This window comes from Solanum pennellii, chromosome 1 (genome assembly GCF_001406875.1).
Source record: "Solanum pennellii chromosome 1, SPENNV200".
In the NCBI taxonomy this organism is placed as follows: Eukaryota; Viridiplantae; Streptophyta; class Magnoliopsida; order Solanales; family Solanaceae; genus Solanum; species Solanum pennellii.
Window position 1 is genome coordinate 107,600,839 of NC_028637.1, and position 15,631 is coordinate 107,616,469.

Below are 15,631 nucleotides of genomic sequence, written 5' to 3' on the forward strand. Positions count from 1 at the left end.
TATATATATATATATATATTATAATTACAAATTTATATAATTTTGACTATTTAAAATATTATTTCAAAATATCATATTAATCGACTTTCGTAAAAGCTCAGACGTAAACTAAAAACTCAATATAACAATTTAAAAAAGGTGGGAGTAATTAATAATTTTCTACACTCGTAGAAACCTACTATACGACGTGAACCAATAACCCTATTAATAATAGATATTAAATAATTATAAAAACAACAAACAAATAATACCGAACCATTAACCTAATAATCCTATTATTAATTATGATTATTAGTTTGACTCAATTTTGACGGCTATAATTCAAACAATCTATATATAAATATATATGTTGTGAATGATTTATCAAAGAAAGAAGAAGAATAAAATAAAAATGATGTTTTAAAACCAAAACAATAAACAAAAAACGTTTGCTCAGGTATACGTTTGGTGGAAAACACATTATCTTCCATAAGCCGCTTTATTCATTACGCCATCAGTGCTCTTTCTCACTCCCAACTCCCACCCGATCCTTGTCTCGTGAACCCGTCCTTTTTCCCGCCTATTAAACAAATGCAGATGCAAATGCTTTCTCAATCTCACTTTCTTTCTCTATATCCCCGCAACTCTTTACCTCTTTCCTCATCAATCTCTGCCTTCTCCGGCGGCCGGAAAATCGTCACCGGTTCGCTTGCTTTTCAACATTCCGGTATCAATTCGTTCCCGATCTCGCACGGAATCAAATTGGCGTCGCCTGTGATGACTTCGAATTGTGTGCTTCCTTCTAATCAAGCACAAATCGTTGATTTTGGAGTTGAGGACTCTGAGCTCGACAAATTCGCAGCTGTTAGTAACAAAATTGCTGATGCTGCTGGTGAAGTTATTCGTAAATACTTCAGGAAAAGCTTCGATATTCTCGATAAAGAAGATTTAAGTGAGTTTTTCGTTGATTTTACGCGGATAAATTGATTCCGGAGTTTATTTTTTCAGTGATTTTTATTTTTTAAAAAATATTTTATATAAATTTTTGGTTAAGGTCCGGTGACAATTGCTGATCAAGCGGCGGAGGAATCCATGGTGAAGATAATTCAAGAGAATTTCCCTTCCCATGCAATGTGAGTTAGTTAAGCTCACACAAGTTTTGAAAGTGCTAGTATGATAGTATTTGATTTCTAATGCGTTTCTGTTAAATTAAAACTTCCCTATTAAGGTGAAGTCGATCACATTGCCGGAGCTGAAAGTGGCCAGTGGTTGGAACGAGCATTTTCAGCTTGGACTCTGTTGTTTTTAGTATGACTGTTACCATACGATACTTGTGATTTGTGAACATAATCTTACACTTGCCATTGGAGAAGGTCACCATCTCGTTTTGGTTATGCACTTGCTGGAACTTATTTTGTGGTATGCCAATGTGTCTACCGAGAACCAAAGTTGTCTAGAAAAAGTAGAGATACTGTACAGTTAGATGATCTTAGTCGGTGTAACCAATTAATTGAAGGTCTTTTTGGCTTGCAAAAAATATCAAGCAGCCAAAAGCTTTGTATAGTCTTTGACATTTTCCTCCCCTGATTGAACTTTTTCAACATTTACCTAACTTTGATAAGGCTGTGGTAGAATACAAGTGAGGTCTCTGTAAGTTTTAACTGGTACAGCTCAGTCTATTTACTTGTATGATGATGCAGAAGGTCAAAATTGAGAAAAGAGCATTCATTCGAGATGATAAGGTAATCCTTGTAGTAGTCGAATACCTTCCACGCTTCTAGGAGCGGCACAAGCTAGAGATGCCTACTCCAACAAATTTGTTCTAAAATCTAAGGAAAACGACTTAATTTGACAGATACGAGTCAATGCAACTCTTTTAGATCCATATATGTTCTTGATATTTTGCAATATGTCATGGCCAGCGTGTTGTCTATATTTGATTTATTTCGTCTCTATTTCATATATCAAGCCATATATGTGTACGTTTGTATGTTGAAAAAGTTGTATTTAAACTGCTTGGTGATAGTTATGGAGAGGAGAAGGGATGGAGGTGTCAAGAGGAAACTGCAGAGTATGTTTGGGTTTTAGATCCAATAGATGGTACTAAGAGTTTCATTACAGGTACCTGCTTGCCTTTCTCATATCAACTCTGTTCAACTTATAGTTCAAATATTCATTCATAGGGATACCTCATACTTGCAGGGAAACCTGTGTTTGGCACTCTTATTGCTCTGTTGTACAAAGGTAAACCGGTACGAATCGCCAGCCAGTTGATTGTATTTATATCAATAAAAAACCTTGCTCGCTACTAGATCAATGAAAGCTTGCTTTTTACGTCTGTCAACTTTCAATGTTTCTCCCAAATTCTGTTGGCATTGTGACAACATTCGTTGGTGGAAAACCTAATCAAGTAGTTACACTAAGAAGGCGTTTGTTGGCGCACTTTTGATTTGTAACCGTAGCTAACAAAATTTGCTCTTAGTAGAAGCTATAATCATGTTTAACGTATAAAAAGGTAAAAGGAGATAGGTACTCATAATTTACAAACAGAAAGAAACAGAGAAAGGGAAATTGAGGCCATGATATTTTGTGTTTGGTGGACTAAATACAACTGTATATCCCTTTTTAGAACATGCTTAATCACCTCTTAATTTCGTTTGTTTCACAACAGTGAAGTTCTAAATCATTTGGTATATGCATAGTTCCTGAATGCATTAGCCATTTAGCTGTATTCTTGCATAGACTTTCCCTTGTCCTGAATTTAGAAATATTGATATTTGTTTAAGAAATTAGCAATATCATGTAGATTATTGTATTTTATATCTTAGTAGGTTGTCAACGCAATAACATGTAGGTTTTTTTTTTCCGTATTGCCATCTGGGCTCGCTCGTGTTAGGATATTTTGTTTGGCTCTTGAACTACTTTATTTAGCTTTCCCTTGATGTAAGGAGAGTTCCAGCCTATGATTCCATAGGTAATCTCCGTTTATATTATGCTACGGTAAGACTGTGAGACGCACTATTCAGGTAGTCTGTGGTTTCGGAAGTTGGTCTATACATGATCTTCTCTTCATTTCTGCTTTTCTAGATTCTTGGCGTTATTGACCAGCCTGTACTGAGAGAGAGGTGGATTGGTTTAAGTGGGCGACGAACTACCTTGAATGGGCAAGAAATATCCACGCGCAACTGTTCAAGTCTTTCAAAAGCCTACATGTATGTTTCTCCTTGGAACCCTCTCTCCAAAAATACAACATTGTTACTCTGCTTTGTTTTTTTCTGAAAAGGTGAATGTTTATAAATAAAGGTACCAAGAAGGTAAAAATACAGCAGACTAAACTACTGCCTGAAGCAGAAAAAGAACTATATATGTCCTATATCTTCTAAGAAATTCAAATACTTATCGATTTTTTCCACAACACTCTTTTTACACCAAAAAAAATAATTCAAAAGACATCTATGTTTTTATCCTGGATGCATGTTGTTTGTCCCTTCAGCCATATTGTCCACAAGAAAGACATGTAGGGGAATTCTTCTCCGTATTGACTGCTGACTCTTAGCGATTGTCAGATGTTGCAATTTCTCCAGTAGACTCCCCTACATTTGGTATCATAATGCAATTAATATTATTCTTGTTAAGGAGTAGCTCTCAACACTATCTTGCCTTCACAGTGAATGAAAAGTTGATCGACTGTTTCTAACTCTTCTTCACACGTGTAGCATCTATTACTTAAAATAATGCCTCCCTTCTGTAGATTATCCTGTGTGAGACAAGTTCCTTTGCTTTTGTTTTCCATTGCTAATCTGATTCATACATCCAGTGTTGTTTCTGTAGCATAGTGTAACAACTGTTGACATTGAATTTTCCATCATTGCTTGCAGTCCAAAACATTGGATCTTTTTTGTTGCCCTAGAATTTAACACTGTCAAGCATTTGTGAGCAAATTCATCTATTTCCCTATCATTGAGGCCCCTTCTAAAGATTAGCTGCCAACCATTATTTGAGTACTTGTATTCGGTATATCAGTTCAACTTATCAGGGATACCAATATGTGCTGCATCTACTTTCTCATTTCCGTTCTTTCAAGTTCAGGTACACTACTAGCCCACATTTGTTCGAAGGGGATGCTGAGATTGCCTTTGCTCGTGTTAGAAGCAAGGTATGTAATATTATGGCAAGATAGGCAACTGTGGAAGGAACAAGAAGGGAAATGAGATTATCTGAGTAGGAGGAAACTAAAGAGGAAGAAGAGAATGAATAGTTTCACTTCCTTTCCCTCCACTATGAATTCTTATTCTTCCTGCATTTCTGTTACAGGTGAAAGTTCCACTGTACGGATGTGACTGCTATGCTTATGCCCTATTGGCTTCTGGATTTGTGGATCTTGTAGTAGAGTCTGGTCTTAAGGTCAGCTACTCTGCTCTCTGCGCTATTGCATAGATTAATAAAGATATGATTATACTTGCCAAAAATGTGTATGAGCATCATCCTTCCTTATAGAGGACAGCAACCATATTCTCATTGACATGTCAAATGGAGTGATAACTGTTTAGTGTTTCTGTAATCAATATATTCCTACTGCCTGATAAATATATTGATGCAGGGTGAAAATTTTGCTGTTTTACATCCCTCAGCCAGTGACATTAGATTATCCGTACTGCCTGATAAATATATTGATGCAGGGTGAAATTTTTGCTGTTTTATATCCCTCAGCCAGTGACATTAAATTGTTTTTTTAACTTCCATAAAACCTCTTATGCTGATAATTTAAAAAAAAAAACAATTTCAGCCGTACGACTTCCTCTCACTTGTACCAGTAATAGAAGGTGCTGGAGGAACAATAACCGACTGGAAAGGGCAACATTTTAATTGGAAAGCTTCTGCTGGTTCACCAGCCACAAGTAATTCTTAGCTCTGTTCTCATTTCATACACACAAGCTGACCTTTGGATCCCTTAAAATATGCCCTCCAATTCGATATGTGAATTGTATCCAACTTCACTTGGCAGGTTTTAATGTATTGGCAGCCGGTGATAAAGAAGTTCACCAACAAGCTTTGGATGCATTGCAGTGGCGGTAGAGGCTGCTATGTTTCACTGTATTGGCTCACAACTCCCTTTGGCGAATATCATAGTTATTGATTACTTTGCCGCTATGTCTCTACATTTATTTTAACTTTTCAGTCGAATTACGGTGGTCCTCTGTTGATAGTTATTTAATCAGAATGATTACTTGCATTTCCAGTTCCTTTTATTTTACAACAAAATATAAAATTGGAGAACACAAAATACTGGGTTTCACAATTAATTAATCACTTGCGCTTCCTCAATTTTAATTAGACTACAAAAGATGCTGAGCTGAACAGAGTTGATTTGATCCCTCTACTATATTACACCCCGTCCTTTCCAGTCCCACATGTTGGTATACACTAGGTGGTTAAACTTTTTTTGGGGGGCCTAATGCCAATCAGAATTCATTACATAGCAACCAAAAACCAGTAAATAAAAATCCATTGTATTCTATTCTACCAATCCTTAAACAGACATCATGAGAATGAGAACACAAGAAATGCAGCTGCTTTCAGAGAAAGAGTTTGCTGCATTACATAATTTAAAATACAGAATAAACAAACTCAAATGGTACAGAAAACCAAAGACCATTGAAATTGGTCCATGGCATTCACCCACATGCTTATTCCTTGCCAAAATCTGCACTGTAGTGAGCACTTGATTCAAGTTTCTTTGCTTCATTCAGTTTCCTTACAGCCTACAAGAAAGTTGTCTCAGGCAATGGAAGATGAAAAATAATACTCATTAAGTACAGAAAACACAAGGTATCTCTCTGGAACAAAGTTCTAATAATGACAAATAGGAACAAAAAAATTTACTCATAATACTATCATTAAAAACAGCATCTCTTCCGAAACAAAGTTCAAATGTGAAATATACGACTTGCTAATCTACATTCCTTGGAGAAAAAATTTCAAGTGTTCTTTAATTAAATTAAGACACTAAGGGGTCATTTGGTAGGGTCTCAAAAAATAATGCTAAGTAGAGTTTTTACTGGTACATTTATGTTAGTAAAATGCTTGTATTAGACATTAGTAATGCTTTGCATTAGTTATACATAGCTTATTTCTTATGCATTGCTAGGTTTGGTGTATTAAAAATAGCATGCATTGTATAAAATTATTTATTTACTAGATACCCTCCACAATTGGGTGGAAAAGATGTTAAAAAAACTTTGAGGGGCAATGGGGTCTTTAATTGTGCTAATGCAAGCATTACTAATATCATGAATTACCATATATTAGTAGAATACACACCTCAATTACACAATAGTGTATAACTAGTGCAAGCATAGTTATACATGGGTTGAAAAAGTGTACGAAACAAGGTACTATTATTACAAAAAGCTAATGCATGCACTATTCTTTAAAATTATGCACTCTATCAAACGACCCCCAAGCATGGTACACAGGGTAGCTAACAAAATCTACACCAGAGTGCTTCACATAATAGCATGTGAATATAGAATTACCATGAACCACTAAATTTCTCTTTTAATTAACACCACCAACATTTTGGTAGCGTGAGACCTCAATACAGTGAACTGAAAAACAGTCCATTGGTAAAATTAAAAAATTACCACTTCCCTAACAGAAAATTCAGAAAAGAAAAAATTACCTTCATGAAATCCTCATGGATGACATAATCACGCTCTGCACGAATTGCAAACATACCAGCTTCAGTGCAAACATTCCGCATATCAGCACCATTAAATCCCTGAGGGTAAAACAAGTCATTAGAAACTTTGATGCAATAGAAGTAGTACAAAAGTGTTTCTTGTTAGCATCATTAACAAACCTCAGCGAGCTTAACAGCAGCCTCATAATCAATTTCACCATGTTTGGCAATCCCAGCAGCATGGATCTTGAGGATTTCCATTCTTGATTGTTCATTAGGCAAGGGTATTTCTATCTTTCTATCTAATCGACCAGGACGAAGAAGAGCTGGGTCCAAAACATCAGGTCTATTTGTTGCCATAATCATTTTTACCTGAAAATAGAATAATGATTAAATAGGTTCAACAGACAATATCTTCCTCCTGGTTTATGCATTCTAACCTTCTTTAGGAAATTTCAAGAGCTGAAAATCAAAAGAATCTAAGCCCTGATGTCAAACACCCCCCCCCCCAAACCAAAAAAAAGAAGAAGAAAACCCAAGAAAGAAAACATAAGCATAGGGTCATTTAAATGGTGTGTCATTTTATGCACAGATTCCAACAAGTATATTAATAAGCGACTAGTCTCCTGCCTTTATTAAAAAAAAACCAACTTGAAGAATTCTTTTTGACACAGCAGGGAAAATCAAACTAAGAGACTCCAAAGAGAAACTTGAAAGGATGCACTTCTTAGATCATGGACAATCACAACACATTTTCTTGGAAATATACATTTAAGATCAATAGAGACCTTTCCAAGCTGGTCAAATCCATCCAACTGATTGAGCAACTCCATGAGCGTTCTTTGGATTTCACGGTCTGCACTGGTTCCCTCACTAAAACGACGTCCACCAATTGCATCTATCTCATCCATGAATATGATGCAGGGCTACAAATAAAGATAATAAGTGTCAACATTTTAAGGCAACTCCGGAACCATTCATCAAGTCAAAACACTCCCAATATATGCAGCAAATCATTTGAAGTCTTACTTGGTGGTCACGAGCATAGTTAAACATTTCCCGGATTAATCTTGCACTCTCACCAATGTACTTATCAATAATGGCACTTGATACAACCTGCAGCAATCACCAACTTGTAAAAGGCCACATAATGAGATGCTGTTAGACTGGAGATATTACTAAAACTCTAGTATACAGACCTTTAAGAAATTGGCATCTATGTTACTAGCGATTGCCCTGGCTAACAATGTCTTGCCTGTTCCAGGTGGCCCGTAGAGAAGAACCCCCTGAGACAGAAACCTCGGTCACCTCAGAAAGAAAAGGATCTGTACATGCTGACAAATGTATAATAACACGGAAAAATTATATTGAATGATTTACCTTTGGAGGCTTAATCCCAACCCGGAGGAAAAGCTCAGGGTTCATTAGAGGTAACTCAATGGATTCTCTCAGCTCCCTGATCTGATCTGACAGTCCACCCACGGCAGAGTAACTGATGTTGCCAGGATCTTCATGAAGCATGTTGTATACAACAGGATCAACCTGCCATTAATTTCTCATCATAAGGTATTGGGGATGGAAAAATGTAATAATTTTAAATGTAGGCCCAGACGTTTAACGCTTGCAAGAAAAATAGAACTACTAACTTCACGGGGGAGTGCTCGCATGATTGTAAGTGTTGTCATATCGAGAACCACTCTTGTGCCTGAAGTCAGTTTTTCCTTGTCCACCTTACTGCGACAGCCAACCACATACCTCGGACCGCTGCTAGCTTTTACTATCACTGAAAAGGTAGTGGAAGATATTGATTAGTCCCATAGCTTCAACTAGTTTCTTAGTAACTTATTTCATGTAAAAAAAAAATAATAGGAAAATAAGCACTTTGTGATCAATAGTGCATTCCTTGGAGCAAGAAAGTAAATAAATATTAGTCAGGATAAAGGGTACTTACATCGCTCATTATCTAGAGGCCGGAGCACTTCTCCTATGATCTGTCCAACACTCTGAAGTGACTTCAAATCATCTTCTGTTTTAGCATATTCCTTTTTGGTAGCCCGCAAGTTCTCTCTCACTGAGAAGAGTAATTTTATAATCAGTAATAGAAGATCAAAAAGAATATGAATATTATGAAGACCAAGAATCAAGTATCTTATTAGATTATGGGAACACAACATAATAGAAGGAAAAAATAGCAAGGAACAGCACTCAAGGTGTGACCTAGTGGTCAACGAAGTGGGTTAAGAGCCACGAGGTTTCAAGTTCAAAACCGTCAAATGCTAGCAGAGACAAAAAAGAACCACCAAGTAATTTCTTCTCATCTGCCTTGGTGGACTAAGTTACCTGCCACCTGTTGCTGGTGGTAGGTGGCAGGTATTCCGTGGAATTAGTGAAGGTGCAAAAACTGGCCAGACATCAAGGTTATCAAAAAACAATGAAAAATATCAAGGAACATCATGAAGTAATACAAAATGTATCACTAGCCCTGTATCACTAATAACAAAAAACTGATCCATATATCTCAATCACTGATGTATAACAAATGAGGTTATACAAACTCCAAGATACAAAGGACAAAGTCGGAGAATATATAGGGCAAGCACATGCATACGCTCCCATTTCCAAATAAGAAGCTTTGGTTTATGAGGGTTCTATACTAAAGAACTGTACCAGAATAGCTACACCACCCTTTCTGTACAAAAGGATAGATGATTTAATTAGATTAAAATACATCAAAGCATGCTTAAATAGATCATCGGGCTATACTTGGTTGACTGATGAAGTATGACAACCCAACACAGTCGCCCATCAATCATCAGAAAAGGAATCTGTTGTCCGAAGAACAAGAATTCTAGATAACTACAAAGATATGAACATTTGTTAAATTCAATCTTTATGAATCATTCTTACAGTAGGCCACTTTTACATGTAGTTTAATGGACTTATTCACTTGCATTGTCTTATCTTATTTGGTTTTTCACAATTTTTATCACCAAAAGTTCTGCCTAAAGATAAATACAGACTAATTACCCCTATGCAAATCATTTATGATCTACATACCTGAAGCAAGTAAAAAGTGTAATCATTGGTCATTTAAATTGTTGGAAACTGGTAGCGTGATAGCATCCAAGGGAGCATGCACAGAAGATGACCTAGAAGGCTTGCAAAATACTTCACAAATACTTTCATGTGCTAATGTTATTGGAAGATGACATGGGAGTCATACGAAGGACCAAAGAAACCAAATTTAGTGTTGAAGTGCATTAAACTTGAAACTAAAGCACGTATTTGTGCCGCAGCACAAATATGTGTTGCACAAAGTAGAAAAGTTCAAGGATATTTTGGTCTTTTTCGGCATTCCCAGTTGCTCCTTATTATAAATACTTTTAATCATCCCAAGGATCTTAATTTTAGCTTTGGAGAAGTTGAATTATGAAAAGCTTAGCCTAAATTTAACCCTTCCAGAACAGAATACAACTTGTGTGTCAATAATCCTGCATTATATTACAAAACATTAAAAGTTGCGTGTCAATAACCAATACGTTTACTCTTTTGCCACAGAAAACACAATATCTAATCTGACCTACAATAAAAGGAACATCGAAAGAACAAAAACCCTAACCATCGGAGCTGAATTTCAATATTCACAAATTTACAACATTTAGGAGTAAATAATAGTAATTGATGATAACAGAAGTCCTAAGCATCGATAATGGGTTTTAATATCCATGAATTTTCCACATTAAGGAGTAAATAATAGCAATTAGTTCTATTAAACCTACAAAAATATTTCAACCACCGAAATCACTGTCAGAAAAAGAGAACTAGGGTTTAAGATTTCTGAGAACGGCACCTGTCCGAACCCGAGCATCAAGCTCCTTGTGCTGAAGGAGCTTTTTCCGATAATCGGCGAGTGCAGTACGGCGTCGGACGGCGTCTTCTTCGGTCGCCATGGCGCTTAAGCTCAAAGATCTGAACTGATTTCTGATATCCGAGTGACCTCTCGACTTGAGGACCAAGAAACGTATAGATCCCTGTAAAGAAAATACCAATTTATTTGCCGTTGTTTGTAAATATATAATCTTCTAATTATACTATTCCTAAGGAAATAATACGGAGCAGCTTTCTTATTGGGCCGTGGGATTTCGCGATTTTATTCAGGCCCAGAGGGGAAAGAACCAAGGAAAAATTACATTAATTAATACATTTTTAAAAAATAATTATTGATTTTAGCGATACTTTTTGTTTATTATCATTTAAATATTATGATAAATCTGTAATAGGTATTAAAAGTGAATTATGTATGCAATATACTTGAATTTGTTATAAACAATTTGTATTATAGTGAATGTCTAATTATGTGGAGTCCTTGTAGCATATGATTAGGAATCCTACTTGGGACCAAGTAAGGTTTTCTCTATAAATAAAGGTTTTATTTCATTGTAAATAAATTTGTGAAAGATCTATGAATCCTGAATATACTAATTTTATATAGTTTCATAACAAAATAATTATAATTGTTTTTGAAATATATTATGTTTGTTTAGTAAAAAATTATCACATTCTATTATAAGTGTATTAAGATGTGTGATAAATACATTATACATCATTAGAACTTGTAGTATATGTGAATAATAAATTATTTTTTGTAATATGTATTAAACTTGTATTATAAATGAATTAAAAGTGGTCAAGTGAAAAAAAAATATTATTGCTATAAATGGTAAATATTTTTTTTATTATAGTATATTTAAGTTTTTCAAGAACCAACTCATTTGCACTTTTGCCCTTATTTTGTTTACGGCCACAAGATTTTGTTTACGGCCACAAGATTAAAGAATAATTTTATACATTTGACATAACTTTAATTTAGAACCACAAGATTCAAAAGTCTTCTTTAATTTCTTAAACTCGTATCAAGTCAAACTACACAATTCTTTTTTAAACGAAGGAAGTAATTTCTATATGGGATATAAGTTTATATTTTTTATTCATAATATTCTACAAGTTATGTCCGCGCACCCACCATGCGATCACTTTCTAAATATTAAAATTAAAGATTAACTCATTTGAAAGATAAACTATGTTAAAAGAATAAGTGATAAAAAATAAAATTATAATAAAGTTTCTCTGGATTATATATTTTATATTTTAAACTAAATTTTCAACTCACGGGGTTTTGTTATCTCATATTGTCGATTTGGGGAAAAAAATCTTCTTTTATATTATGAAATAACTAAATTTTGCCCAAAAATAGAAAGACAAGTGTAATATGATTTGCTTGGAATTTGAAGTTTTGATTTACTAATAGAGTAATAGAAAATGTCGGAATTAAATGTAATTTCGGAATGATTAGGTTCTCCTTTCTATTAGACTTTTTTTCATTCAAATTCTAAAATAAAATAGTAAAATTGACTCAAATTTATATTTTGAAAGAATCGTAACTTAAAATGAAGTAGACCGTAAATATCTAAATTCTTCGCAAAGACTACTAAGATTCTTGATTGGAGCTCCATTATGCATCAAAGATAAAAATAAAACTTCTTTTCTAACAATGAAATAAGATCCTATCGAAAATTAAATGCAGTGAAGAAGTTCAATTTATTTTATCATTGAACATGATTGACCCATTTTACTATAATTTTGCGAACTTCTTTTTTCATATTAATTTGAATACTTGTTTTTTTTAGACGCTAATGAAAACGAACAACGGAGAGAAAAGAGCGGTTGATTAAGCATTTCAACCACAAAAACATTGTAAAGCTTAAAGAAAAATAATTGCGCCAACGGTATCAGAAATTCGAAACCAAAAGCCAAAAATCTCCACACCCCACAAATATAGCGATAATATTGGCAAAAACAGACTGATTTCAATTCCTTTTTTCTCTTTCATACTCCCTCCATAGTATTAGACATTTTTTTCCCTCAATTTTCATCCCCAAATCCTCGTCACGAGGGGCTGGAGATGAAAAAAATGTCAGGAGGATCACCATCACCACCACCACCACCATCGTCTACAATAATGGCTAATATCCTCGTGGCATTTGTTTGCCTTATTTTCATCGGCCCCTCCAGTGTAATTCCAGTTTCTGCACAATCAGATTCTACTGCACCAGCAAAATCTTTTCCAGCATTCACACCTTCAGATAACTATCTTATTAATTGTGGATCTACTTCTCCTACTACTCTACCAGGAAATCGCGCGTTTCAACCAGATCAAACCACAGCTAAATATTTAGCCTATAGCGGACGTGACCTTCACATTTCTGCACCTGATAATAAAAATGTACCTTCACCTATGTACCTCAGCGCGAAAATTTTCGATAGTGAAGCTACTTATACATTTCATGTGACAAGTCCAGGCTTGCATTGGATCCGTCTTTATTTTTATCCATTACAAAACAATGAATTTAATCTCCAAACAGCCAAATTCTCTGTTTCAGTGGATACATTAGTTCTCCTCCGTGACTACCAAATGGAGAAAAACGAACCAGTTATGAAAGAGTTTCTTGTAAATGTCACAAAAGAGCGATATGCCATCAAATTTGCACCTTCCAAAGGCTCAATTGCATTCGTCAACGCCATGGAGTTTGTTACTGCACCAGGCAAATTACTTGACTATTCTGTCCCTCTCCTTTTCCCAGTTTCGCAGAAATTTGATCTTTCCACTAGTAATTTCGAGACAACTTATAGGCTTAATGTTGGAGGTGCATACCTTGATGCTACAAATGATACTTTAGGGAGAAGTTGGTTATCTGATGAACCATTCCGTAATAGTGCCACAGGACAGGCGGTTACTGTTCAGCCTTCTGTGATTCAGTATCCAACGGCAGGAGGGTCGCCTTTAATTGCTCCTCCTACAGTTTACAGTTCAGCAGTCAAAATGGCTGATTCAGAAACTACCATTCCCAATTTCAACATATCATGGACGATGGATATTGATACCGCGTATACATACCTTATTCGCCTTCACTTCTGTGATATCATTAGCAAATCGCTCAATGAACTATATTTCAACGTGTACATTAATGATAAGATGGCAATTTCCGGGCTAGACTTGTCATCTTTGACACAGAGGTTGGCCACAGCTTTTTACAAGGACTTTGTGATAGATGCCTCTTCAGCAACTAATCCTCTTAGTGTAAAGGTTTCACCCGTGAACGATGTCCAAGGATTCAAGAATGCAATCTTGAATGGGCTTGAGGTTTTTCGGATGAATAATTCTATGGGTAGTCTTGACGGGCAATATGGTGTCGATGGAACGAAGAGTAGTGGCCCGAGCAAAACAGTGGCTTATGTTGGTTTTGCTATGATGTTTGGAGCATTTGTAGGATTGGGTGCTATAGTTTTCAAGTGGCAAAAGAGGCCTCAAGATTGGCAAAAAAGGAACAGTTTCTCCTCGTGGTTGCTTCCACTTCATGCTGGAGATACAAGCTTTATGGCGGGAAGCAAGGCTTCATTGTCGCGCAAGAGCCAATTTTTCTCTTCAAACATGGGGCTAGGCCGATACTTTTCATTTGCTGAGTTGTCAGACGCCACCAACAATTGGGAATCGACTGCCATAATTGGTGTTGGTGGCTTTGGCAATGTGTATTATGGAGAAATCGATGATGGAACAAAAGTAGCTGTCAAGAGAGGAAATCCACAATCTGAGCAAGGTATCAATGAGTTCCAGACTGAAATTCAGATGTTATCTAAGCTCAGACATCGCCATCTGGTGTCGTTGATTGGTTATTGTGATGAAAACGCAGAGATGATATTGGTTTATGAGTTCATGCAGAATGGTCCTTTCAGAGATCATCTCTATGGAAAGAACTTTCCACCTTTGACATGGAAGCAGAGGCTGGAAATCTGCATTGGCTCAGCTCGTGGGCTTCATTACCTCCATACAGGTGCATCTACAGCAATTATCCACAGAGATGTCAAAACCACCAACATTCTTCTTGATGAGAACTTAGTCGCTAAAATGGCTGACTTTGGGCTGTCAAAAGATTGCCTTGCCAACGAGACTCACGTAAGCACAGCTGTGAAGGGAAGTTTTGGGTACCTCGATCCTGAGTACTTCCGTAAGCAGCAGCTAACAGACAAGTCTGATGTTTACTCATTTGGAGTTGTACTTCTAGAGGCCTTGTGCGCTCGTCCTGCCATTAATCCAGCACTTCCAAGAGAGCAAGTGAATTTAGCAGAATGGGGAATGCAATGGAAGAAAAAAGGTTTGTTGGACAAAATCATTGATCCTACTCTTGTGGGACAAATTAACCCAGAGTCAATGAAGAAATTTGGTGAAGCAGCAGAGAAGTGTTTGTCAGAATATGGTGCTGACAGACCTACCATGGGTGATGTGCTGTGGAACTTGGAATATGCTTTGCAGCTACAAGAAGCCTCATTACAAGGGAAGAGTGATGAAGAAAACAAAGCATCTCCTTCCCCAGTCTCTCCTGCTATAGTTGCCCCTACTCCTGCCCCCGTCCCTGCTCCTTCGACCCCTGACAACAGACCAGTTTCTACACCTGAGCAGACAACAAATCCTGCTGAACTTCAAACAATTGACGATCATTCAGGAACAAAAATGTTTGATCAATTTGGTGCACTTAACGGGCGATGATTTTACAAAAATTTCAATTGGTATGTCCCAGGTGAATTATATGTATATGTAGTTGAAGCCAGCTCTTTTACTGATGACTTTTCTGCTGTTTTTGTCGGAGTTTTGCTTCCAAAAATGAGTTACAATAGCTAGAGGTTATCTTTTTGATTGTTTTGTATTCATACCATAAAAATGCTGGATGTGTAGATGAAAAATAAAATTGCATACTGAATAATAACGTGTTATTGTATTAACTTCATAGTTTCTCTGCACTCCCTGCGCTTTTCACAGCTTTGATGGGTCTAATGCTCATCGAATGTGACTATTTGCACAGGTTCTTGAGTGAATAGAATCACATTTTGCTACCATTTTCAGTTTGTTATTCAAGG

The 15,631-nt window shown here is 36.1% G+C and overlaps 3 protein-coding genes across 3 annotated transcripts; 2 read left to right on the forward strand and 1 right to left on the reverse strand.

The window, feature by feature from the left end:
* The first annotated feature begins 404 nt into the window (after nucleotides 1–404).
* Nucleotides 405–5,218, forward strand: LOC107004365 (bifunctional phosphatase IMPL2, chloroplastic). Its single transcript, XM_015202574.2, has 9 exons — nucleotides 405–931; nucleotides 1,034–1,112; nucleotides 2,006–2,100; nucleotides 2,182–2,231; nucleotides 3,067–3,191; nucleotides 4,069–4,135; nucleotides 4,294–4,383; nucleotides 4,766–4,877; nucleotides 4,985–5,218. Exons 1-9 carry the CDS (start codon nucleotides 571–573, stop codon nucleotides 5,053–5,055), a joined length of 1,050 nt encoding a protein of 349 aa, XP_015058060.1. The 5' UTR covers nucleotides 405–570; the 3' UTR covers nucleotides 5,056–5,218.
* A 124-nt stretch (nucleotides 5,219–5,342) lies between these two features.
* LOC107004354 (26S proteasome regulatory subunit S10B homolog B) lies at nucleotides 5,343–10,717 on the reverse strand. Its single transcript, XM_015202567.2, has 10 exons — nucleotides 10,512–10,717; nucleotides 8,613–8,732; nucleotides 8,308–8,444; nucleotides 8,042–8,203; nucleotides 7,861–7,947; nucleotides 7,691–7,777; nucleotides 7,450–7,587; nucleotides 6,842–7,033; nucleotides 6,662–6,760; nucleotides 5,343–5,741 (listed from the first exon to the last, which is right to left on the reverse strand). The coding sequence occupies exons 1-10, from the start codon at nucleotides 10,609–10,611 to the stop codon at nucleotides 5,667–5,669; spliced, it is 1,197 nt and encodes a 398-aa protein (XP_015058053.1). The 5' UTR covers nucleotides 10,612–10,717; the 3' UTR covers nucleotides 5,343–5,666.
* Nucleotides 10,718–12,538: 1,821 nt separating this feature from the next.
* LOC107014301 (probable receptor-like protein kinase At4g39110) lies at nucleotides 12,539–15,610 on the forward strand. The gene has a single exon (XM_015214157.2). The coding sequence runs from the start codon at nucleotides 12,624–12,626 to the stop codon at nucleotides 15,261–15,263; it is 2,640 nt and encodes an 879-aa protein (XP_015069643.1). The 5' UTR covers nucleotides 12,539–12,623; the 3' UTR covers nucleotides 15,264–15,610.
* Nucleotides 15,611–15,631: the final 21 nt, after the last annotated feature.

Excerpts from the sequence above, each read along its gene's own strand:
- LOC107014301 (XM_015214157.2), top strand. The coding sequence starts at position 12,624 with ATGAAAAAAATGTCAGGAGGATCACCATCACCACCACCACCACCATCG.
- LOC107004354 (XM_015202567.2), bottom strand. The coding sequence starts at position 10,611 with ATGGCGACCGAAGAAGACGCCGTCCGACGCCGTACTGCACTCGCCGAT. Across the intron at positions 8,204-8,307 it reads TGCGAGCACTCCCCCGTGAA|GTTGATCCTGTTGTATACAA; the intron begins GTTAGTAGTTCT and ends AATTAATGGCAG. Across the intron at positions 7,948-8,041 it reads TTGGGATTAAGCCTCCAAAG|GGGGTTCTTCTCTACGGGCC; the intron begins GTAAATCATTCA and ends TTTCTGTCTCAG.
- LOC107004365 (XM_015202574.2), top strand. The coding sequence starts at position 571 with ATGCAGATGCAAATGCTTTCTCAATCTCACTTTCTTTCTCTATATCCC. Across the intron at positions 932-1,033 it reads TCTCGATAAAGAAGATTTAA|GTCCGGTGACAATTGCTGAT; the intron begins GTGAGTTTTTCG and ends TTTTTGGTTAAG. Across the intron at positions 4,384-4,765 it reads TAGTAGAGTCTGGTCTTAAG|CCGTACGACTTCCTCTCACT; the intron begins GTCAGCTACTCT and ends AAACAATTTCAG.